The 24468-nt window shown below is 42.7% G+C and overlaps 1 protein-coding gene across 3 annotated transcripts in view; it reads right to left on the bottom strand.

Annotated features, from left to right (window-relative positions):
* Positions 1-24468, bottom strand: part of UBE4B (ubiquitination factor E4B) — a 37977-nt gene that overhangs the window by 9069 nt on the left and 4440 nt on the right. Inside the window, exons 2-21 of one of the 3 annotated variants that reach the window (XM_064172373.1) lie at positions 22941-23127; positions 19300-19435; positions 18484-18571; positions 16893-17037; positions 15884-16112; positions 15016-15423; positions 14068-14181; positions 10733-10874; positions 10141-10241; positions 8794-8908; positions 6415-6498; positions 4814-4870; positions 4343-4459; positions 4091-4189; positions 3513-3626; positions 2388-2586; positions 2015-2153; positions 1497-1596; positions 768-895; positions 345-443 (exon numbers count right to left, since the gene is read on the bottom strand). In XM_064172373.1, the coding sequence (XP_064028443.1) occupies positions 345-443; positions 768-895; positions 1497-1596; positions 2015-2153; positions 2388-2586; positions 3513-3626; positions 4091-4189; positions 4343-4459; positions 4814-4870; positions 6415-6498; positions 8794-8908; positions 10141-10241; positions 10733-10874; positions 14068-14181; positions 15016-15423; positions 15884-16112; positions 16893-17037; positions 18484-18571; positions 19300-19435; positions 22941-23127 (2801 nt within the window). The remainder of the gene's footprint in view (positions 1-344; positions 444-767; positions 896-1496; positions 1597-2014; positions 2154-2387; positions 2587-3512; positions 3627-4090; positions 4190-4342; positions 4460-4813; positions 4871-6414; positions 6499-8793; positions 8909-10140; positions 10242-10732; positions 10875-14067; positions 14182-15015; positions 15424-15883; positions 16113-16892; positions 17038-18483; positions 18572-19299; positions 19436-22940; positions 23128-24468) is intronic. The other 2 variants (XM_064172371.1, XM_064172372.1) reach the window with 2 other exon arrangements.

The raw sequence follows: 24468 nt of genomic DNA, 5'->3' as shown, positions 1-24468 counted from the left end.
GCCAGGACAAGGGGCAATGGGTGGAAGCTGAGGCATACAAGTTCCATGTAAACATAAGGAGGAATTTTTTCACTGTGAGGGAGACAAAACTCTGGAAGAAGCTGCCCAGGGGAGTTGTGGAGTCTCCTGGTTGATTCTATGATTCTAAGGGACTCTAGAACTCACCTAGCTATTAGATCTGCAGCAGTGTCAACCAGTGCCATAAATTTATGGCTGCTGTTAAAAGCAGAACATTAACTACAAAATACCTAGGAAGCTACCTTCACACCTCACATTTCTGTGCACAGCACCTGATGCAGGGGTAAATAATGCAACAAAGGTCCTTTAGATGTAACTTTACTTACTGTACAATAAAAAACAAAAATTCAGCAACATCTTCCACGTAAAACTCTGGCAATGCTGCAAACACTTTTGGAACTTCGGGAGTTAAAGGCAATTTTATGCTGTAGAATAAGAGAGAAAACAGTCAAGCCAGTAAAATAGCAGGGTGAAGTAGGAAGTGTCTTGAGCTCTCCTGTGAGGACACTTTACAAGAGTTCTGAAACTGACTTCAAAAATCAGTGTCAGTACTTCGAGTGTACTAAACACCCCAGGGTTGCTCCCCTCCACAACTGAAACTATAAACACAGAGATTGCATGCAAGAATACTGACACAAAGTAACAACCACTTAAGAATGCAGGCTCTGTAAAAAAGGATTAAAACCTGCTAAATTCAGTAAACAATCTAAAATGATCTGAAATACCTTTAGCACAATTCTGACACTCACTTGGGATAGGCAGGGTCGAGAATGCGAAGCATCAGCTGAATCACCATGCCATAGAAATTCAGACATCTCCTGAGGAAGTTTTCATCCAGCAAACCAGCATCTGCACAAGCCTTGCACCTCACCAGTTTCTGCAGAATATGCATACAGAAGCTGATCCAGGGCAAGATGATGTGAAGTGAAGATCAAGCCTATCCAGGCTAACTAATAGATCTGAACTATGACAAATGTACAGTGGTCTCTTCTTAAAATATGCTCTCAGGTCAAGGAAACAGGGTACTAAAGCCCCAGCACATAAAAACCCCACAGTGTGGAGCTGCAGGGACAGTCAGCTTATGCTAGGCAGACCTAAGCAGGACAGACCTTCAATAGAGAGGACCACAGCACACTCATCTTCACAAGAATTCTACGTAAGAGACTCAAAGAGTTTCATTTCCATCTTGGGCATGGACTGTGCATACAGAACCCTGAACAAATCGTAGTCCCTTTGCTCATTCTGTCCCCCATAAAAGCAGTATTTTCTTCTTTCTGAACTTTGCTGTTACCTTGAATTTTAAATTCACCATTAATGTGGCACTGTATCATGACCCCATCTAGTGCAGTATTCACATGGCTGTAAATTTAAACCTATCCTTTTCCAGAAGCATCAGTGGGCAGTTGCATTTAAACATCAGGATGCAAAGCAAGCAGACTGACAAAGGTGTTTAGTTGAGTACTGACTCACTTACAAACCTTAAGTTGTGTCTTGCAACGTTTCAGCATCTCTCGGTGCCTGGTGGCCAGAGGAGAATCCTTCCATTGACTTTCATTGTTTTTCAAATCTTCAACAGTCCTGAAAGCCACATGCCAGATCTGGTTATGGTGGCAGAGGGAGTAGGTACTGCCATCTACGAGGTGTTGAGCCTACTTAGCTGCTAAACACCGAGAAAATACTGAGTGGAATTACCTTTTGAATAGAATGGGCTTCTTGCCTATTTGAGCTGCTCTGTGTAACCAGTATCCTCTAGCCCACTGGAATATCAATTCCTAATTCAAGCCAGAGTCCATCAACATCAGCAAAAACCCATCAGGGCCAAAAGCAGCAGATGGACAAGTAGTTACAATGATCCAGATGACCTGCACCCAGCAGGTTTCACCCAAATTGTCCTTCTAACTTGTGAGTTTATAGGAGTTGCCATCACGGTGAGGAGGACGTGCCTGGGATGCATGCTAGGGCTCTCAGGTGCATGAGGCAACTAACAGCTTCTAACCTGTTGAGCTCCCTGATGGCCCGCAGTCTCCGTATGTAGCGCCGGCAGCTGGGCAGGATCGAGAGGTGATGGGCATGCAGGGTTAGGAAGAAACATTCTGTCGGGAATTTCGGCTCAGAAAACGGAGATGGGTCCCTGTCTAGAGAACAAACGAGCAAGCAAGCAGCACGGGTGAATGAAGTACAACTCAAGGCCTTATCCAGGAGCAAGTCCTTCAACCTAACTTCTATAAAAGAAGTGAGAGCAGACAGCATCGAGGAAAAGCATTTAAGGAACAGGGGAGTGATTTGCTGGCATCGAGGACTTCCATGTACCTCCAGTATAAAAACCAGATGGCACAGCACCTGCCTAACATCTCAAGAGGAGTACTCACAAAGCTCAGCAGTCCAGGCTGCAACATCCTCCATTGTTGCTTTCACTCTTGTCTCATCTGTTGGGAGGTCAATACGACACCTGGGATGAAATATGTACATGGGATCAACCGTTTCCAGCTTTATCTTCGTACTCAGCTGCTGCAGTACCCATAAGAAGTTGAGCATAAAGCCGTCTGTAGAGACCAAACGATCGTCTGTCTGTGGGGCAAGAAAGCAAATAGTTGGGAGACATAAGCTGAGAAGTACAAGGGTGTTTTCTGCTGCTTTAACAATATTAAACATCAACTAATTCTGCAAGTGCAACAAAGGCAGGAAGGATGAAGAATGTGAATCTGTAAGGCAGGCTTCTGTGATAATGGGAAGGCCACTTACTAACACATGATTTGCCTCTATGGCTCCAGTCATTCTCAAGAACTTTAAACAGATAAAGTAGAACATAACCCAAGAAATCAAAAGAGTCTCTCTCAGGAATGGTTAGACAGCAGCACAAAGTTTCAAATAGTTGTTGAGCTCCAATTCCTAAGTTTTATCATAAGTGTGAAGCTTCTGTTACCTCCTGGCTGTAATTTCAGAGAAACCTAAGGTTCCAAATGTCTGCTTTTGAAAAGGAGACGTCAAGATACCAGTGATGCAGACCTCATTTGTTCGGGATTCGTGCAGAGATGTTATCACAGGAAATGAGTCCAACATATTCGGTGAACAATGGCAGAGTAACGTCCCTGCCGTTTCACTGGAACCACAGCAGCTCACAGCTCCGAAAGCACAGGAAGCCTAGCACCTCACCAGCTGGCAGATGAGGGTTTTTATCAGAGCTGATTGCATGAAGCCCCCACAGATGGGGGGTGGGGAGAAAGCACAAAGCTTCAAACATCTACAGTAGAATCCCTGTTAATGAAGTGATGCCAGCCCCAAGAGAGGAAGTGACATGAACTGATCAAATAGGGCAAGGCAGAATAATTTCAGAAATGGGAAGCACGTTTAACAAGAGACAGAGAGTGTTGGTGAGGCTTCCTGCCGGTCATAGCAGGCACACAACATTCTTTTGTCCTCAAGAGCCACCACTGCAGGAGCCATGCAGTGAAGTCTGTGCTCTGACCACAGGAAGAGCATTCCCCAGTATTTACCTGCATTTGTGCCTTCTTCATGTTGGCATTGACAATAGCTGCCATGTAATGGAGAGCTGCTTCTCGAGTCTCACCATTCAGCAGAATACTGTGCAGAACCTTGAATAGCTCTTGCTGGAATTTCAAGTAAACATTCAGTCAGGCTGCACATCTTCTCCACATGTTCCACATTTCTCCATATTTTCATCTTCTATAAATTCCACAAAACCACTACAACTTCTGTCAGGCTCTCCCTGCCAGCTTCCTCTGCATGCCTTACTTACAGAGAAAAGAGTAGTATGCCACACACACTGCTAAACCAGCCTGTGTGTTTTCACTCATCCTTCACCAGGAACTGTAACCCATGGCTAACTCTTCTCAGAGCTTCTACAGTGGCTTGTGGCTTTCAAGAAATACTTTTAGCACTTTGATTTTTCTATCTTAATGCCCTTCAGACATATCCTAATAAATGTGTTCTTTAGCACAGAAGCTACATTTGGGTTTTTTCAGGTTGTACTCTTCATCTATGGCAAGATCAGAAAGCTCCACAGCCCCACCTCCTCCCTTTTTTTTATCCCCTTAAATCTGAGCACACTTACCCTTGCTAATTCCAGGTAATGCTGCAAAGACTGGCTAACAACCCTGGTGTTTTCAAGAGTAATGGCAGGCCCTGAGAAGTACTTTTCAACTACTTTGTTCTGTAAGTAGAAGAAGCATTATCAAATGTATTGAACATACTGAACAAAGGGGAAAAAAAACACAAAACAAAGACACAACTCCCCAAAAAACCAAGACAAAGCCAAGCAAACAAACTCTGCCATGCTACTATCAACATCCTCTGTACCACTTACATCATCTTCAGCAAAGACAGACAGACTGAAGAAGGCTCCAAGATAGGAAAGTCTTTGCAGCTCTCTTCCTGCCCCTGGGCTTAAAGATTTAGGCAACCACAAAGGCAAGGAGACAACCTAGGAAACAGGAGAAACTGCAAGTGAATCAAAGCTGCTGTGTCAGGTGCACCATCATCTTCCAGTGTTTCCCACATGCCCTCACTTTTCAAGATGCAGTCATGCTGAGAGTTAAATGCAAACATGTCCTCGGGATTTCAGCAACTCCCACAAGTCTTGCTTGTCCTGGTTTGTGTCACTTCTCAAGAAAGTGGACTCCTCTGACCAGTTTAAAATGTTGTTTAGCATAAGATGCTAAAGTAGCCCTTGGTTAGGATCCTGCATAACCTTATTAATGTGGATTGCACCACACTAACAACAGAGGAAGTGCCACGGTTCTTTTACCTCGGAGAAGATCAAACTGGGTGCACTTACCAAACTGCACATGGGGTGTGTTTTCCCAAACTTGATTTCACAAAGTTCACATAGTGCCTATAAACAAATCCCAAGAAAAATTACTTGTATGTGCAATTCCTAAGTAACCTGTCTGCAAATAACAGCCTTCACATGGCATAAAGTGCTGAAAGAGCCAAACCTTTTTTTCCTTAATTAGTGGAAAAACTTGCTTCTCCTACAATGGTGAGGCACAAAAAGCGCTAGAGCACACCCTGCTCCCATTTTAGCTTTTACATCTGTTCCAAGTTGTCTCAAAAAAGCTAATGTGCCTCACAGGATAATAAATTAATGCACTTACTTCAAAAAATAGCTGTGCAAACTGTTTGTTCAGAACATAACAATTCCCTTGCTGGACTCCTGAACTGCCACACAACAAATCAGTAACAGTAACAAACAGAGCAATTGTTTGATACATACACCGAGGCCTTTGTCTTTTGAATCAGAGTGGAAAAGTGTCAGATGTACACAGAAGCCAGAAAGAAAGAATCCTACCCAAGATCTCTCACTCACTTTCAACTGCAGCACAGGAAAAAGAAGGCAGTGATAACAGACAACTCTGCAAACACTCTGGGCTTTCCCATTCCTGCTGCTCCTCCACTGCATGCTCTCATGCTTGGCTTACGCTACAGCTGCTACCTACTGCTGCATCCTTTTGTTGCACCATGTGCCAACTGCAGATGATGGGAATGGAATATGACTTCCAAGTAGCCCTTGCTTGTAGCCAACAGCCAAATCTGCTACAGCTCACATTATAATTGGAGGGGAGTGGAATAAGAGAAGAGCAGGAAAACACAGCAGCAGCAGAAGCAGCTGCTTTTGCCAAAGTACCAGAGCTGTTTTTTTGCTTTGATGTGCAGCACCTCAGTCCAGCTAACCTCCTGAAGTACAGCTTGAGATGGAGCAGCCTTTTCAGCATATGCTGAAGATCATAAAATCTGAAGGTATTAGCTGGCAATGCTAACTCTTGGCTGATGAGTCAAGAATTCAGCTTGCTCTTTTGTGGCCAAGCATGCTTTTTTAAAGACACTTTTGTTTTGTCAACAAAAGCAGTTAGAGAAGCAGATCTACAACTGAAGTATGCACTTAGTCTAAAAATAAACCCAGCTTTGCAGCCAGGGTCTATTATGAAGTTTCTCTCCAGTACAGAGTCACCAATTCAAATAATTATGGGTTTAATGCAACAGATTTTAGCTTCCCACAGACAAAAGTGAACCCAACAAACATTGGTTTGGATACTGGGCCTTATTTTCAAGGCTTAAGCTAGGAGGAGCTTAGCAGGATTTTATAACCATCCACAGTATCACAAGAAGCATGTGTGAGGCAGTCCACACATTTGGCTCATCTTATATGCAACAAAAGGTACAAACAGTTGAACAGCCTACTACACAAACCCTGTACCTTAAGCCTGAGATGTCCTTGGTCTCCACTAGAGTATCATACCACATGAAGCTTCCAACAGAGTTTAACAGTAATCCACTAACCACAAAATTCCCCCAAATGTCCAAGTCCACCTTGTGTAGAATCTGCATAACTTCTCAGCAATGATAAAGAAACTGCTTCTAGAAATGACCAGACCTTACCATAAGGGGGTATTTAAAATTGTCACTATCAAGGGAGCACTCTTTGGAAGCTGCAGCCAGGCCTTGCAAGATGGGAATAAAGATCTGTGAAGACAGAAGTGGATGACTTTATTCACTGGGAAGCAAGTGACACTATCACTGTAGACAGCATGAAATGCCTGCTCACCCTTTCCAGGCTTCAGGTTACACATCAGAAAAACCAGACCTTTTCTTTACATTTCTGTCAGTTAAGGTTACAAGATTTTTCAAAGCTAAAACTCAGCAAGTGGGCACAGCTTCTCCATAGAAGCCTCTTTCCAAGCATTCCTACGTACTCTTCCTGATCACATTCGAACTTGTTTCCAAACATTTACTTTGCAAAGGAAACAAACAAACAAGAGCCTTGTACACCTAGATCTGGACCCACAGCTACCAGATACAAGCTGAAGCTGACAAATAGCCAAATATCAGGCATTGTTCCATCAAGTCCTGTGTGGGGAAGTACAGACATTTCATGCAGGGTCACTGTAGTGTGTGTGCAAACGTGGTTATTATAGATACAAATCAGAACACAAGGACTGTAGAGAACAACCTGATTGCCCAAATGAGCAATAATTTATCTGCCTGGGCACTTGGGGTTATGATATAGCTTTAATTTCACATCTCATGTAAGCAAATTGCATTTGTGCTGCTAAGTTCTAACTGTGGTAAGAATAAACATAATAAACAGCAGTCAAGGACTATTAAGAAAGAGGAAGTGACAAGGCAGGAACTTATTAATCAAAAGTAATTATACCCAATTAGGAGGTCTCAATCACACAGCTCTGAGAACTACACCCTTGCTGTCATTTTGCAATAATTACCAAGAGGTCTCACTGAATTTTACATTTCAACTACATTGTGTTGCCCCTACAAAGGGACACCAAATATTCAAGTCATTTCACAGACAAGAACTGCAAAGAGGTGCTTGGCTGCTTCAGCTGGAGGACTGGTTCTCTTCTCCAGGAAGGTGACCATTAACACATGCCATAACCCATTTTGGACAGCCTTAAACATGCTTCCATCTGCTTGAGCCCCCAATAAAAGGTGTCCAGAGAGATGAAAATTATTGAAGAGTACTTGCATCACACACAAAAATTGGCTGATGTCATTTTTCAGCATTGGAAGGATCAAGTGCCACTCTGAAGGCTTCTTTACATCTAAGTCACATAATACTACAGGAGCACTAATTAGAGACAATTACAGCCTTACTGAGCTGCTTAAACTTTATATGGCCAGAAGAAGTTTGCTAGTTTTGTGCCTTAATTACTAGGCCAACCAGTCCCCATATTTTAATCATCCCAGTGAGCTACTCTGATTCACAGAATCAACCATCTAAAGTTTCTCACAGTCATCTCCTTTGTGAAATATAAAGGTTTAATGGACTAAGATTTGTAAAAAGCTCTGAACACCTTAAATGCAAGCTATTAAAGTTGCAAAGAAGGGGGCAGGTTGCAAGATAGAAGGAAAAAAACACAACCAAAAAAACCCTCTTACCACAATAAATCTGTGCACAGTTACAGGAGGTTGCTGCCTTCCTAGAGGAGCATAAAATGATGAAAACCCAAGAGCTATCCTTCAATATGCTCTGAGTACTTTCCCTCATAGAATGGCTTAGGTTGGAAGGGACCTTAGAGATCATCTACTTCAAACTCCCTGCCACAAGCAGGGAAGCCTCTCAACTAGGATCAGCTGCTTGAGGCCTCATGCAACCTCGCCTCAGACATCCCCCAAGAGGAAGGCATCCACAGCCTCCCTGGGCAGCCCATTCCAGACATCTCACCACTCTTGTACTAAAGAATGTCTTCCTAAGATCCAGTCTAGACCTGCTCTCCCTCAGCTTTGAACTCTTGTCCTGTCACTAGACACCCTTATGAGAAGTCCTTCTGCAGCCTTCCTGTAGGATCCCTTCAGGTATTGGAAGGCAGCTCCAAGGTTTCCCTGGAGTCTTCTCTAGGCTGAGCAATCCCAGCTCCCTCAGCCTGGCCCCATGGCAGAGGTGCTTCAGTCCATCTTTGTGGCCCTCCTCTGGACTCACTCCAACAGCAGTGTCCTTCTTGTGCTGTGGCACCAGAACTGGATGCAGTATTCGAGGTGGGGCCTCAGAGGAGCAGAGTAAAGGGGCAGGAGCCCCTCTCTTGCCCTGCTGGCCACACTCCACTTGATGCAACCCAGAACATGATTTACTGTCTAGACTGCATGAGGGCACTGCCAGCTCATGGTGACCTTCTCAGTCAGCACCCCCAACTCTTTTTCTTCAGAGCTACTTTCAGCCCACTGCACCCAGCCTGGATTTGTGCTTGAACACTGCAAAGAGCAGAATAGTGTGATACTGTTATTGATTTTTAACCCATGCCTTACCTGTTTGAACACCTCCTCATCCTGATAAGTTGTTCTCACCAATTCTTGGATGAAGCCAAATGGGAGATTCCTACACAGCATATATGGTACCAGCAAAGACTGCTGCTGCAATGACCTTTATTTGTATAAAAAAAATAGGCAGAACTGCTGACTATTTGCAGAAGTGTCAATAATCACATCCTAGCATTGCCAGAAAGCAGATTATCAACATGCAGACACCTACTCATCTCAGTAGTAACCAACCTTGTCTGCTCAAGTTACTTGTGCAAATGTTATTCTGAAACAGATGCTGCTGCTGCCAACATCACACTTGAGTTTAATGAGGTTGGAAGAAAGTAACAGCTTCTGTGTAGTGACTGCTTCTCCCTTCTACTCCTCTAATGGAGAAAAATCCTTTGTAAGCTCAACTAGTGAAGAAACAACATTTTCTGGTGGTTGTTTCTCCAGACTAAGAACATAACACCAGTATTTTCTGAATTTGGTACAGTCATTACTTTTAACTGCTCCTAAGGATGTCTCAAATAGGATCTTTTTTCCCTTATTACATACACAAAAGCTAGTCTAATGTCAGCACTAAGCCCAAAGCACAAAGGGTAATTGGTGCAGCTTTAAAGATTACAGAAGTATTGTTTGGAAACACAAATACAAAATGATGCAGGTTTTAGTAAAAGTCACATCTCCTCTTTTAAAAACCTTTTACTGTTCCAGCTAAAAGGCTGCTAGTGAGGCAACTGCTGTGGACACAACTGCACTTGAGATCTCAGTCATCATTGAGTGGAGAACATCTACACACGGATTTGTGTTACTAGATCTGTTGTGGTAAACTCTCTGAAGTCAGCACTAAGCCATTTCAGTAGCTTTTGCTACATGGTTTTATAAGACTGTTTCTCAGATGCAGCTCTGCTGGTTACAGACTTTCACAGGAGTAGTGCCCCAACAATCTGCAAGTAAAACAGTTTATGCATGAGGTAAAGCAAAAAATGGCTTAACTCAGACCTGCCATTTGAAATGCTCAAAACCTGTTTGATTTTACCCAAACACCATTAGAAAAAACTCTTAAACTGCTCTCCACCAACGGATCATTGGGAGCAAGAGTGTCCAAAGGTAAAGCACTCCTACAATGGTTTGGATTGGAAAGGAACTTAAAGGTCACCCACTTCCAAACCCACAGACATGGGCAAACACCTCTTACTACAGGACTGCAACAAACTGTCTCTCTGGCACATAAATCTATCCTGCTCCAATAACTCGAGTTTTGTTATCTAATTCTCAGAAGGAAAAACAGCAAAACAGAAAGGAAAACCCATAAGAGTCTAAACTCTGATGGTTGCCATCAGCTGTATTTACCTTGGTTGTGTTAGGGATCCCTGTAGCACCAAAGCAGCATGTGAAATGCACTGTGATCGGATGTTGCTCAGTAACTGGCTAACTGTTGGCTGGCTACACATCTGATAAAAACAAACTTCATTTTAATGCAAACCAGAAGTATTCAGAGACAGAACAGACAGGAAACATCATAAATGTTTTTACTCATGCTGTATGAATGTACTATGCAAACTAAGATTAGCACTACTCCAGCTAAAATCCTCTCAGACTATACATAAAAAGTCTTTGTTGGTTTTTCATCCCAGAAGCAAAAGCTCAAAGCAGAACACAGAATGCTGACAGGGAGTTGGTCTCACAAAAGAAAGTTTTACCTAGAATAAATCTGGATAAAATGCAGTAGATCAAGAGGGGAAGGACAGTTTCTAGCAGAGTGTTTATTTTAGAGATGTAAAATGTATAAACAATTCAAGCATGATGAAATAACAAAAGGACCTTGTAAATTCTGTACATCTATTTCTACAACAAAGTCACCAAGAAGTACTGTCAATTCCCACTGACTTCCCCCACTACGCAGTAAGAAGAGTGTCTGTGACTTCACTCATCTGAAATGTACCTTTGGTGCTTTCCTCTCCTCTATTCCAACTCTGTCAAAACACTCAATGAGGTAGTTCAGCATCTCTGTCTCCTTACAGTTCTCAATGGTGAAGTGGTCACTGCAGGAATCGGAAACACTTGAGCTGCCAGAGCCTCCCATACTTCAAAACACACAAAAAAGAAACAAAGCATTAGATACAGTTCTTCAGCTGTGCACAATCAAATAATTCATGAGCTCCTGACTTCCTCTGTCAGTCTTCTGTAGACTCCATCCCATCATACACATGGGTCAATAGTTAAGATAGTTTCTGTGGTCTGTGAAGAGCTCTCCATTTAACAGCTTGTCCCCCTCTGGAAGTTCAGCTGCACTGTGACATGAATGAAGAATCTGTTGTCTTATTAAATGAGAAAGTTATCTGACAGACAGCAGGAAGGTGCACGACTTCAGTTCTCACAGGGCAAAACTGAAAATGAACAGTTCTAATGGACATCAAAAATGCTTGGATGCTCAGGACACCACAACACTTCCATGTCCTGCATGCAACCTCTGCACATTCTCCAAAAAGCATTCCAAATGGTAGAGAATGTTCCCTGACTCCATAAACGGTAAAGAATGTTCCCCAACTCCATAAACTCAAGGCAAGAGCCTTCCACTGCAGGGAGGAGACCTTAGCTGACTGATCGGGCTGCTTTGTATCCTCTACAGAGGGAGAATACACAAAACAGGAGGCAGCAGCCAAGCAATTGCTCCTTAAAAATTTCCACATTAAAGATGAACTAATTTCAACTCAGTTCATTTCTATTCCCTTACAGTAAAAAATGTCATTTCATTAAGTAGCAAAGCCTCAGGGAGGGAAAAATAAATCGCTGGTGTTGCAAACACACAGACTCAACCCACAAAACCAAAACCAAGCTTGAGACAAGAGAGAAATGAAATACAAATAGTGAGAACAGATCCCACAACTCTCAATCTCAGACTCATTATCTCAACAGATTTCTTCTCCACATAACAGCTTGCCAAAGCTAATTAAAAGCCAACTCCTCATTTTACAGAGGGAATTAGGACAAGATACATTCACTTCATGTAAATGGAACTGAAAAAAACCTCCAGCAATGAAATCATGGAGGGTCTGCTGCTAGTCCTCAAAGAGAACTCGGTATGGTCAGGGTGGATTTAAATAAAGAGCCATTTATAAGCCTCAGATCTTCAACTGGGAGCTAACAGTATTTGTTACCTTAAATGTGCCTCCCAAAAGACAGGTTTAAAACCAGACTGTAAAATCATTTACATTTTAATAATTGAGCTGTACACACCTCTTATCCAACCAATAAAGCAGGGAAAGGTTATTAGTGCTAAGCATCTGGCAGCCCAGCATGTTAGGAAACCAAAGTTCCAAGAGCAGCAATCTCTTTTTACAAAGAAAATTTGTTTTCAGTTATTCAATTAAAACTACTCCATGTAAAATGTAGCTCTATTAAAATAGCATTCACCAGCCATGAAATCACACACACATTTTCTTCTCTATGGATTCTTATTAAACCTCTTGACTTCTCACATTCAGCTTAAAAACTACCCTTTGAAGAACATCAATTTGTATTAAAGACCTTACTGCTCCTGTAGTTAGTCATTCTGTTAATGATTTCACTGCAGCAGTAACTGAAATGACTCTAATGCAAAGCTCAGCCTGCATGCACACACTGAATCCCCTGGTGCTTTCAGAATGCAAGTTGTTGCATAATTGTACAGTCACTGTGTTTATAATTTAACATCTTACTGCTGTCTGCAGAATGCTAGCACATAATAGACAAATTAAAGCTCCAGAAGCATAGCAGCCTCAGAAACCCTTACCAAGGGCTTTGCAATGCAATCCAGCACTTGGTTCAGATTGCCAAGAGGATAAAAATGAAACAAAACACTGCAGAAAAATAATCCTAAATTACACACACACAGAAACCCCCAAATTTGTGTTATCAAGTTACTCGCCTAAAATTAGACCAGAAAAGAGGAGATGCCAATGGGAGGTCTTCTAGTTAACCATCTAACTTCAGCAGCAGTGTCCCAACATACCACAGGAACAATCCCGGACAGAAGAGCTAGTGGGGCTAAAATGATCATCTCATACCAAGTCTTCTTGGGCATCTCCTGACGCCACAAGATACTCCATGAAGACTTGGCCTTAGGTTTCAGAAGGCTCAAGCAATTAGATTTCTCCTGACTTTTACTACAACTAAAATACTTGAGAGAGGACTGCAAGACTTGGAGGAACTCTTTTCCTTCCAGATGCTCAACATTCATGTAGTCCTTAAAACTTCCCCTACACACCTGCAAATTCTAACTGGCCCTGTTAGGCTAAATGGCCACCTAGACCACCTCACAATTACTACCAGTTTAAGTGTCTGAGTGCTGATAGGGAATGTTCAGGATACTAACAAGACCACAGAAGTGTAACTTTTCAGAATAGTCTCCCTAAAATATGTGGGGCTCAATATAAAACTTTGATTCCTTCCTCCAGTTTGGGTTACTACTCTATCAGCCAAGACACTGCAGCATCACTCTGCAAGGCAGTGTAAAACCTGAGAAGGTCCTGCCCAGTTTCACATTTCCAGAAGTGTTTTTTCCCCAGTGCTCTGTAGGGCTTTTTGCATATCTGGCACAGCTTCCAAACAGAACTCACTAACATCAGCTCTTATTTTGTTTTCATGTAGCTTAAAGACACACCAACGCAAAGGCTTTGCTGTACAACTCCTGTGTCTGTTTTACAGTGAAATAGTCTGCTCTTCCCTCTCCATTCTCAGCTGTTCAAACTACATCAGCCTCTGCTATTTACCACGTCCAAACAGCAGGTAAAACTTTCAGGTACACTCTCTTGACAGGCTTGAGAAGCCATCCTGTCAGACAGCACTCAATCTGCAGCAGTGTCATGCTGCTTGCACCAGCTGGCTGCTGGGCACTGCATCTTTTCCTATATGTGAACCTTTGTCAGCGTTTCCCCGTTTTTGATGGGAAAACATGCAGGTGATGCAGCACTGGCTTTAAAGTACAGCCACGGGTGAATAATATCCCTTCTACTCATGCAGTCAATGAGGAGTTCCACTTGAGCATCATTCCAGAACCCATGCCCATTAAACTAAAAGGCAGCATGATTAACATTCACTTCATCTTAGTCATCTCTCCCAAGAAGAGCTGACTAACCAGCACTCGTTACACCTGTTTATACACCACCCTCAAACCCAGCCAGGTCATCTCCTTGCTTTAGTCACTTCCCAAATTGCTTTGAGGAACACTTGGCACTACAGAGACTGTTAGTTCCTAGGCACCCAAACATGCAGGTTACATTCTCTTTTCTCCAATACCTGGACCCAAACTGGACACAAGAAAAATCATCATCTTCATTTTCTTCATCACTACTGTCCTCAGACACATCAGAAACGGCAAGGAGGAGGAGGGAGAAAGGGTTGTCGTATATACTACCATAACAGAATGAAAAAGCCCATCAGATGGTTTAAGCCAGAAGTAAATGGTAGGTTTGCTTTGCAAGTCTGCCAAAAATCATCTTCTCTGAACATGCAGACAACAGACAGCTCCACGTTAGTAAACCAGAGCTAGCCTAACATGCTGTATGGGTTATGCACACAAACCATCACACCTTCACAAACCAAACATTTTAGGAGACTTTTTAAGACCTGATAAAAATTACAGCTAAAGTGGGAAAGTTTGGACATGACCAAATAATAAGGATTACAAATCCAGGCTACTGAACTTTAAAGAAATGGTCTCAAATCCTTTCATGCTCGTTTCTCCCTCCTGCAGGGACTGGGGATTGCAGGAGCAGCCAGCAGAGGAAATGCAGGAGTACTTGGCCTGGCATACTGGAATGGGCTGATCTGTAATTTAAATCCAGGCACCAGGGAATCAAAGCTAACACGGTCCAGCAAGTAACAACTTTCAACACATCAACTAAAGCCCTACTGAGAAAACTCATTTCTAAGCAGGAGGTCTGTTTGGTTTACTCTCCAGCAGTAGTAACTGAGCAGAAAGCTGCAGTTTAACTGGAATGGATGGGAAAGCATTAGAAGAGTATTGCTACCTTTCAGGGAATTACACTGCACTTCAAATGCTGGCAGAAGCAGGGATAACATTTTGGCAAAGACAGCTTGTTAGGAAGTCAACATATTAGCACAAACCAAAACGCAGAAACCAACTGAGGGTAAGTAGGGTGAGCTCAGCACAAACAGAAGTCCTTCCAGGTTGCACGGTTATGCCACACCCTGCACAGCACACACGAAACACTTGCCAAATACCTAGAGGGAATCCTGGTCAGTAAAGGACGCCTGCGCAAGGCACTGGGTGAAGCAGTAAACAGAGGCGGACCCATTGCTGTGGGTCTCTGTCTGGATGGGATGACTGGCGTGGCTGGAGGGCTCGCAGCCACGGCTGGAGGACTTGGTGAACTAGATGGGATGGCAATGCTCAAGGAACGCGGCATGGAAGAAGCTGAAAAGCCTCCAGAGTGGGCAACAGTGTATGGCCGGTACCTCGGAGAGGAAGGCTGTGTCCATGAAGGGCTTGCTGCTGTGAGGTGAGAGCTGACAGTATTGGAAGGTACTGATGTATTGGCAACTGAACTGGCTGGTGGGGTAAGAGATGAACCAGTCATTGGTACATAGCTTGTGAAATTGGTAGTAGGAGCTGGACTAGTCCCATAGAGACTAAACCAGTTACAGGGGAAAAAGAAAAAAACACAAAACAAAGCAGTAATTTAGGATGTGCAGACACAGGGTGGAAAAGATCAAATGAGCAGGAGAAGTCCTTGCCCTTCTGATGACTTCTCAGCAATAATTCTGCAGCTTACAGATGTTATTCCTATTACTAATGTTGAATAAAACTACATCACAATCTGCACACTTGTGAGTCATAGCCTTGACTGATGCAAATTAGGGGTACATCTCAGAAGGAACCAGCTACACGGCTCTGGGGCTAGCAAATACATTTCTAACCATGGCTATGTGATGAAAAAAGGTGAACTGCAGAGACATTCACATGGAACACAGGGAAGAACTGAAGAATCAATTTACTGTTCTCAGGGCGTTTCCATGCCTGTCTCTCCCTCTTCTAGTCTACCAGTCAATACTCAAGTGAAATCAGTATTCAGTTATAATCAGAAGTCACCTGGATAATGAATTGGAGCCAAAGGAGCCCACATTACAGAACATAGGGCTGCTTCCTGGGTTAGAGCCCATGTTTAACATCAGGCTTCTGTCAGGAGATCGGGCAGCTGCAGCAATGGGTTGTGATGTAGCTGTCAGGCTAGCAAAAGGGTTTTCATCCCTTGACTGGGTGGACATCATCAGCACCTCCATCAAAATCTGCCCGATCAAGTCCTTAAAATCTGAAAACACTGTTCAGAAAAAAGAGAAGAGAGTTAGCATCCTCATCTGCTGCCTTCATCTACACACTGCTCAGAGAGGTGAACATTATCAGAAAGAACAGGAGTTTACTTCTGTGACTTAAGTGTTTCTTTTGGCAAAACCTACAGACTGGCATTGCTATTTCTAGCCAGCCCTCTTCACTGGGCTCTGCAATTACAGCTACACAAAAATGCCATTCTTATGGAAAGCACAAAAGATAACAGATGATGTAATGTTGTTGTTGATCATCAAAGTTTTCTTGCTCACCCCTCTCATTTTCCACACTCTGCTACAGAGCTGGGCAAGTTGTGTCAACGAAAGGAAAAACCTCGTGCACACCCCCCACACACTAAATAACAGCTCTGGATTTGGTCATAGCTGAAGCTGATGTAGAAAATAGAATCTGTTACAAAACAATCAGGATTTCTTATCAAATGAACTCCTAATGTCTATTGTGAATCAGGAGAGCTCATGAATTCAGTAAAAGGCTCCCAAGGAAAAGTGATTCCAGCAAAACCACAAGGTCAGCCCACTCGGTTTGCCAGCAGAAAACACAGCCAACCACCGGCACAGCAAGTGGCTAAAACTGGGGCTATGAGCAGTTGGTCCCATGTTCCTTTTTGGGGATTCCACTTCCTGCTGCATGAAATGGAGCAAAGACCACAAGTAGGTGGCTCTGGCATTGTAGCAAAGAGAGAGGAAGCTCAAAATAAAGAGTAGGGAACATAGCACTCAGCTGAAGCAATCCAAGTAACAGCTCTGATACTTACCTTCCTTTGGGTTCTGCTTGAACTGGGCAGAGAGTGAATTCAGGAAGATAACATCTCTATCTCGGTCCTTCCAAGAGACTCTAAAGATCTTACAGACCAGCTGTAAAGCTTGCTCCTCAGACACTTCAGACCCAGCCAGTGGTTCCTTCATTGAAGGGGGTTAAAAAACACCACCAAACAAGTAAGTCAACTTCTTTGCAATTGTACCAATCAAGTGACAAACAGATGCAGGTCTTCTTTAAACAGCCTTGGACTAACTGTCAGTGGCAGTTTGCACACTGCAGAAGCAATTCTGATACACTGCTCCAAGGGTATTCAGGAAGAAAACCTGAAGAAACACTAAGAAGATGCAGAAAAGATGTAGCAGAAACCTACAAATCCAACAGAAAGTAAATTCCCAAATCTCATTCAAAACCTATGCTAGGAAGAGAAACTCAGCCAAGATCCCTCTGATCTGATGGCTGTTTTCAGGAGCAAGGTGGGGATTCCTATCTTTTCTTGTGCATGTTAAGAGTTTCTTGCAAAAATGAAAGCACAGGAAGGAGTGAGCTGCCCCATGTCTTTCCTGCTTACAAATCTATTTCCTTTCCTATGTCTGCAAAGAAAGCTTTACTCTTGACAGCATTTCCAGTGCAGACAGCCAAGCAAGAACATTTTTTGCTCATGAGGACCATGCTGTATCCTAACCACTTCACTTTATGGCATCTCCGAATGAGTAAGAGGAATTGAACTAGGTTTGCAAAGCTTTACTTTCCACTGTTCCCCATCCCCCTCTTCAAGATTGTCCTTGATTCCAAGCTATTTATTTCACAGCAGCACAATGCAAGCTGTCCAACTGCCTGATTTGCAGCTAGGAATTGACTGGGAAGGATTCTGCAGCAGGGTTATTGCCGCATGGCTTTAAGCCAGGCTTTTACCAACCGACCTTATTACTGACAGTGCAGGAATAAACAAAGACACCTAATGAGCACTGCAAGAGTTGTTGTAGAAACTTCTCTCCGCTACACTGATGTCCCAGTTCTTTATGGCTTTATTCCACATGGGCCTTAAAATGCAATGACAAAGAGAACAATTTTAGGAGTGAATTCGACCTTTGTACTCGCTTGCTTTGTTCTGCTTTAAAGGCTTCTATCATCTGTTTAAACCTTGATAGCTACTCTTTATTTACTTACAATATCATTAAGAAAAATCTTATTACAGAGCATTGCTTTGGCAAACATAACATCTAAAGCAGTACTGACCTCTAAATGCTATATAAATTAGCTGCAACAATCTTCAGAAGTGTCTGCAGAACTATTTCTGCAGGCTTACTGCGTATTAAAAAAGGAGCTGGGCATGAACAGGTCATTTCATTGTAGGATATGTAACAAAAACACTTCCTTCAGAGTTTCCAGATGTTATGAGTAACCCAGTTTGAAATAAACAAAAACGAAGCTTTGATATTGGCACTTTTGATGTTTTTTTCCCTTTCCAGAACTTGTTTACAGCTGACACTTGAGGGGTGGCTGAAAATATGGAGGTAACTGAACTCACTGCAAGCCACAGCTCTGCATCACTCCTGCACTCTGGTGCCAACATATGCCAGACTAACCTTATCTGTCAGACTCCTTTTCTCTCTTCGATCATTCTCATCGACCTCCATGTTTTCAATTCCTGAATCCACATCTACCTGGGACATACTGCAAATGGAAATAAGAGAAGAATGTCATTAACTTGTAGAAAGCCACAGAGTCCTCTGTAAGATCACAAAATCACAGAATGCACTGGGTTGGAAGGGACCTCTAGAGGTCATCCAGTCCAAACTCCTGCAGTAAGCAGGGACACCTCCAACTAGATCAGGTTGCTTAGAGCCCCATCAACCTTGAACGTCTCCAGGATGGGGCTTCCACCACCTCCCTGGGCAACCTGCTCTAGTGTTCCACCATCCCCAAAATAAAGAGCTTCCTCCTAGTGTCCAGATGATGACTGAAGCAGCAGAGAGAAAGCACAGTGCAACAGGAACAGCCATATATGCACAAGGAGCAATTAAAATCATTAGCTGATTAATGCTTCTCATTAGTTTGAATGCAAGGAAGAATTCTGAATTTCTTCAGCAGGCAATACAAACTGCACAGCTGTCACATTCCATCACCTCTTCTTTTTAAACAGCTGAATTACTCCCACTAGACATGTTCACCACTTAATGTCTAAGGTAATGCTTTGTCTTTACCGCTTTAGGTCAGTAATCCCCATTAAAACCAGACTAGAGAAAGCATTACAGTGGTCTAAAGAGCACGTCAGTTCTAAGCATCAAAGCCTACTGCATTGGCACAGCTAGAAGTGAGAGATGGCAGGACACTTCCCCCTCTGAGTGGGTGTGATTAGCATTGAGCAGTGCTTGCTAGCTTACACAAGCTGCACTTCTTACCTTTTCTCACAGGAGACACTATCAATATCCATGCTCTGAGACCGAGAGAGAGACTGAGACTGAGTTTCAAGGCTGTTAGATGGAGAACTGCTGAGTGAGCTCACTCCTTCGCTGCTCTGGCTTCGGTGGGCTACTCCTAGAGAAAAGGCACCACTAAGATCACTACCAGAGAGATGAGAAGGCACTCCACAGTTACTGGATGCAAAAGAAGTGGAAATTCTCTTTTCCAATCCTGCTCTTCAGCACTTGGCAGTGCACTGGGAAATAAATGTTAATAATATACACATTTGACCACAGAAAATGACATTTTTTTACCTCCCCTTTCAGCAGTCATATAGGAATTCTTACCTGCATTACCACAGAGAACAAACCTGAATTTGCATCCAAGTAGCCCAAACAACACACACTAAGCACACCACCAGCAAATAGAGAGCAATAGAATGGCTTTGGATTAGGGCTGATGTGATATCAATGTGCAGGATATGAACAGAGGGCTTCACTTTGCAATGAAGGCTTCTTCAATGAAGACTTTGCAACGAAGAGAAGTTGGATACTAGCACAGTAGGAGGGAAGTCACACACTTAATTCCACACAATCCAGAAAAAAACCTTGAATGCAACAGCAATGGCAGCTGAATGAGTTCTACAAACAGCTACAGAGAGCTCTTAAGTGTAGTCTATCCCTAAAATTTGTGCCCGGTGACACTGTTTGAAATCACAACTAGAAAACAGCAGTAAGTGTAAACTGCAACTGTATCAATATCAGGTATTTGCATGTCAGTAAAAAGACCCCTTGAAGGAGCAGGAGAAAAGCTGTTATTCCTCTAGCTGTTTAAAAAGAAAGCAGCAGTGAATTGCACTCCTTTGGGTTCTTTTGCCTGTAGTTTACAAGACATTCCCCAAAGGGTATTAGGTTTCCAGTGAGAAGTGTAAAACCAGACTGACAACCTATTTTTAAATTCCAGCACTGGCTGTGTTTCATGCTGCTACTGAAAAGTGCAAACTTGTCCCATGTTTGAGGTGGGAACACACTGTGAAGTTAAGTGGGGACGGCAAAACAGAACAGATCAGGATTATGCTCCTTGACACAGTTAATTTGTTTGTGAGCAAGCTTCCCATAGCTTTTCAAGATCTGAAACAATCCCTTTTACAAGTACAGAACTGCAGAAGGCAGAAAAACCTCCCCTAGAAGCAGTCACACTGTATTTTAACAGTTAGACTGCAGCACTCACTATCAGCACTCCTCAAGCAAACTGTCCTACCTACTACCTTTTCCCAGCACATCCTTCAGGATTTACTTCCATCTGTACTTGGCTGGATCAGGTACACAATAAAGAAAAATACCTGACACCCAAAATTCCAGTTTGCCTTTGTAAAAAAGGAATACATAACACAAAAGCAAAGAGAGCAGCATTAGAAGATCAGACTCTCATTATGTATAACTGTCACTGATAGGCTGGACTTGGGCTCTCCAAAGTATCTTCAAAACACACATTAAAAAAAATGGTGATATTTTCCAGTAAATTGATGTGGAACTCTGACCTCACCATGACATGCAACTGCTCAGAAAACTGGATGCTTACAAGGGCACTGTTCTGCTTGGGCTGCTCTCTGTATGTCCAAATGAATTAAAGTTCTCTACAGTCATTTTAGTCTACTGCTCAAAGGAGCTCTTGCAAACCACACAGCATTAGCTGAGTCTTTGTTTGTGCTAAATAAATACAGCAGACAATCAGCTGGGGAGGTTTAACCACAGACCTTCCTCTGGTGTGAAAGAGACATGCACTGTTAAATGGCTGCAATGAACAGCTTGTAGGAAGCAAACTCCTGGAGGTCTCTTCCAACCTGGTTGATTCTGTGAAACACTCTACTGGCCCTAGGTGCTGCTGTTTCTGGTCAATCTGCTCAGCAGAATTAGCTACCAAAAGATGAATTCTTAAAACATAAGTCTCTTAGGTCTTAGCTTCCTGACCATTTCAAACCAGGATACACAAACATTTCTGCCTTCAGGTACATGCTTGCACAGCTCCTGCTCTGCTGACATTATTGCTTAAACAGTAGGATCAGGACCTCATCACTTTAAAACTAACCATTTATTGTTTCTGGGTTAGATTTGACCTGCATTAAGGCCATAAACCACCTCACTACACAGCTGCTAAGGACAGGAGAGAGAGAGGCAGTGAAAAATACCTCTTTCAGCACGAGTCAGACCTAAGATGAGTTGAAACAGTCATGTAACCACAGGCCTGGTGAACAGCAAGTGACCTCTGCACTGCTCTTAAAAAACAAGTCACCTTTGCTTCTGTGTTGCTGTCTACAATCATGAGGACAACGCACAGTGTTAAATTCCATCTGCAAAGAGCTTTTCTCAGGAAGTGCTTTTGATAGCTTTTCTCTGTCCTGCTTTGGGTACAGCACTATGAAATAAGCAGGAAGGAGTCACTTCTAAGTGTCTGAGAACAGCACTGTCATTAAATCACAGGTTTTAAGCTATAAATTACCCTAAATGCCAATAGGGTTTAAAAAAAAGACGTTTCAGAAAACAAATATGTAAATAGATAAAGAATTTTGCATGCTTAGCAAAGAGCATTGGAAAAATATTTCCACCACGTTATTAGAAATTGCTTCTAGAACAGTGTGCAGTTTTGGGCACCTCAATATAAAGACATTGAATGATTTAGCTCAATCTTTTGGGTCTTTTCCAACCTAAATGATCCTGTGGTGTTAATAACTTATTTTAAATAACCTTGACACTTGTTTTGAGACTGGTTTTGTGAACCTCTTAGCTTAGTAACACCACATGCAAAACAGTATCAGTTTTCAGGCAAGTATCACAATAGTGGAAAATGTGGCAACTGGCTCTGGCTTCCAAGACACTCAGCTTCAAATCAGAACCAGTTATTTTAGCTCAGGAGTGTATTGTACGTAAGAATACTGTCTTCACCTCTCTACAGAGCAACCCTCCCAACCTGCCATGCTTTCTCCCTTGGATTTCAGTAGATCTTCTGAAAGAAATACCTTTCGTAAAGATCCTACCTTGTAGTCACTCCAGGAAATAGCACAGTGGCAAAATACAGGAGAAAGCAAACATTTTACTTTTACACTGACAGTGCTCAGTCACAGCCTACTATTTTTAATTGTGCCAAATGCCAGTAATTAAAGATCAGAAATGAACTTGGGACTGGTTGTGAAAATGTACCTAGAAACCAATCAATACAAACTGTGTTGCAAGAGTGGAAAGTTTTTTTTCCCCTGTCACCTTGACAGAGTGGCTTTCTTTTCTTTAATGCTCTGTCACATTAAACTGCAGTACAAAGTTGAAGCTTTGGTACCCCATATTTTAAATCTCATTAGTTTACTGATACCTGGAAACCAGCTTATTGTATTGTTTACTTCTGTTACTATTAACCCCTATCAGCACAGATACATATTTTATCTAATAGTGTCATATATCTTATTAGATGGCAATTATTATCTGGAAAACGACCTTGAGAAGCAGCTTCACCCATCACTTGAGAATGTTTCTCTCTGGAAACTTCCAAGGGCAGAAACAGCAGCAGTGGTGCTCGTGTTCCGAAGAGGAGGTCTTGCAGAACTGTCAGCAGACATACAGCAACTCTTGGCACTAAGGCACCAACCTACCTGATGCACCAATTGGAGAGGTAGCTGGGGTCATGCTATGGACATTTAGGCCTAGACTGTGGGATGGCCCCGCGGCTGGTGCCACTACAGGTGGTCCCGGAGGGGTCTCTCTCTGCGGTGAGGTGAGCGGAGTGCTGGGCTGGGAGGATGGCCCCCCCGCCAACCGGGCAAGGCGCCTGCGACGGATCTGCACAAGGCAAAGGAAACCACAGCAAGTCAAGAAGTCACTTTGCTCACAGCCAACCACAACCTCCCCCTCAGGGCTGCCCCTGGGACCCTCACTCCTGTGAAGCTGGAAAGAGAGAAGCTTCACTTGGTAACTTGCTAAATGAAGCTGCTGCTTCTCTGCTCCATGAGACAATACCAACATCTTCCTCACCTCTAGATTTGAACTATGTATTTGCCGCCTCAGAAGAGCATCTGCACAGGACAATGCTGTGTTTGTCCCCTGAATGGTTGTGTAAGACACGTTTAACATTTACTGCTCAGCCATTTCAAACCTGCAATGCTCCTGCCCACTTATTTTGGCACTTGATGAAACAAAATGCATTCGTCTGATAAAAGGGACAATATAAACATGACCTTTGCCTTAATTTCACACCATGGTACCAATAAAAACAACAGTGCTAAAGAAGATCCAGTTATTAAAGGCAACCACTGTTAACCAAGTTAATCTAAACCACACTAAAATATACAATTCATCTGCTGGGCAGAAGCACCTTGAGAAGACAGACAGCAAATTACATCCTCTTATCACTTGGAGCCATTTCACCACACAGAGTTTAAATAACAGTTACTGCAGTCACCAATAAGACAGAGAAGCATCTGCCTTCAAAATCTGACTTCAGAAAACTGTTATGAACCCATTTAGTAAAATCAGTGGACTGCATAACACTAATATTACACATGAGCAATAAACAGACAAAATAAACTTCAGCACTTGTGAGAGCTTCAAGGGAAAGTCGAAGCATAAATGAGAAACAGAAAACAAAGTAGTTATCACAGGCTGCCTCAGAGGATGTGCTCCTAAAGTTCGCACCTTCAGCTCAAAATAGACCCAGGAGGATGGAGATATAGATATATATATACATATATATATTTGAGGGTCTCCATTCCTGCCAAAACAAGCAATTCATGTTATTCCTTCTTTTGCATTACGACACTCAAGCACTGTACACAGTCTCAGTTTTCATTTCTGCTCAAAATCCTAAAGAACTGCCAAGCAAGTGAGAGAGTGAACAAAAGATTTGTGTCAAGGTAATGTCTATCCTACATTACTGCAGTCATTTAATGGCCTCTGAAACCTACTCCAACAGGAAGAAGAACAGAGCAAATTAAATCAGACTTCAAAAACTGTGGGAAAACAGTGTCTGGAACATCTCCCTCCGTGACAGGTGTCACCACATGAACATGGAAGGCAGCTAGAAAATAAATTCAAGCTAGAGTCTAAGGCTGTGATTAGAATGTCTTCATCTCTCCACCAAGTCAAACAGGGAGCTTACTGCAGCAGTTGCTTAGCCTTGCCATA

This window comes from Pogoniulus pusillus, chromosome 36 (genome assembly GCF_015220805.1).
Source record: "Pogoniulus pusillus isolate bPogPus1 chromosome 36, bPogPus1.pri, whole genome shotgun sequence".
NCBI classification, from domain to species: Eukaryota; Metazoa; Chordata; class Aves; order Piciformes; family Lybiidae; genus Pogoniulus; species Pogoniulus pusillus.
This window is presented reverse-complemented; position numbering and strand designations above follow the sequence as displayed.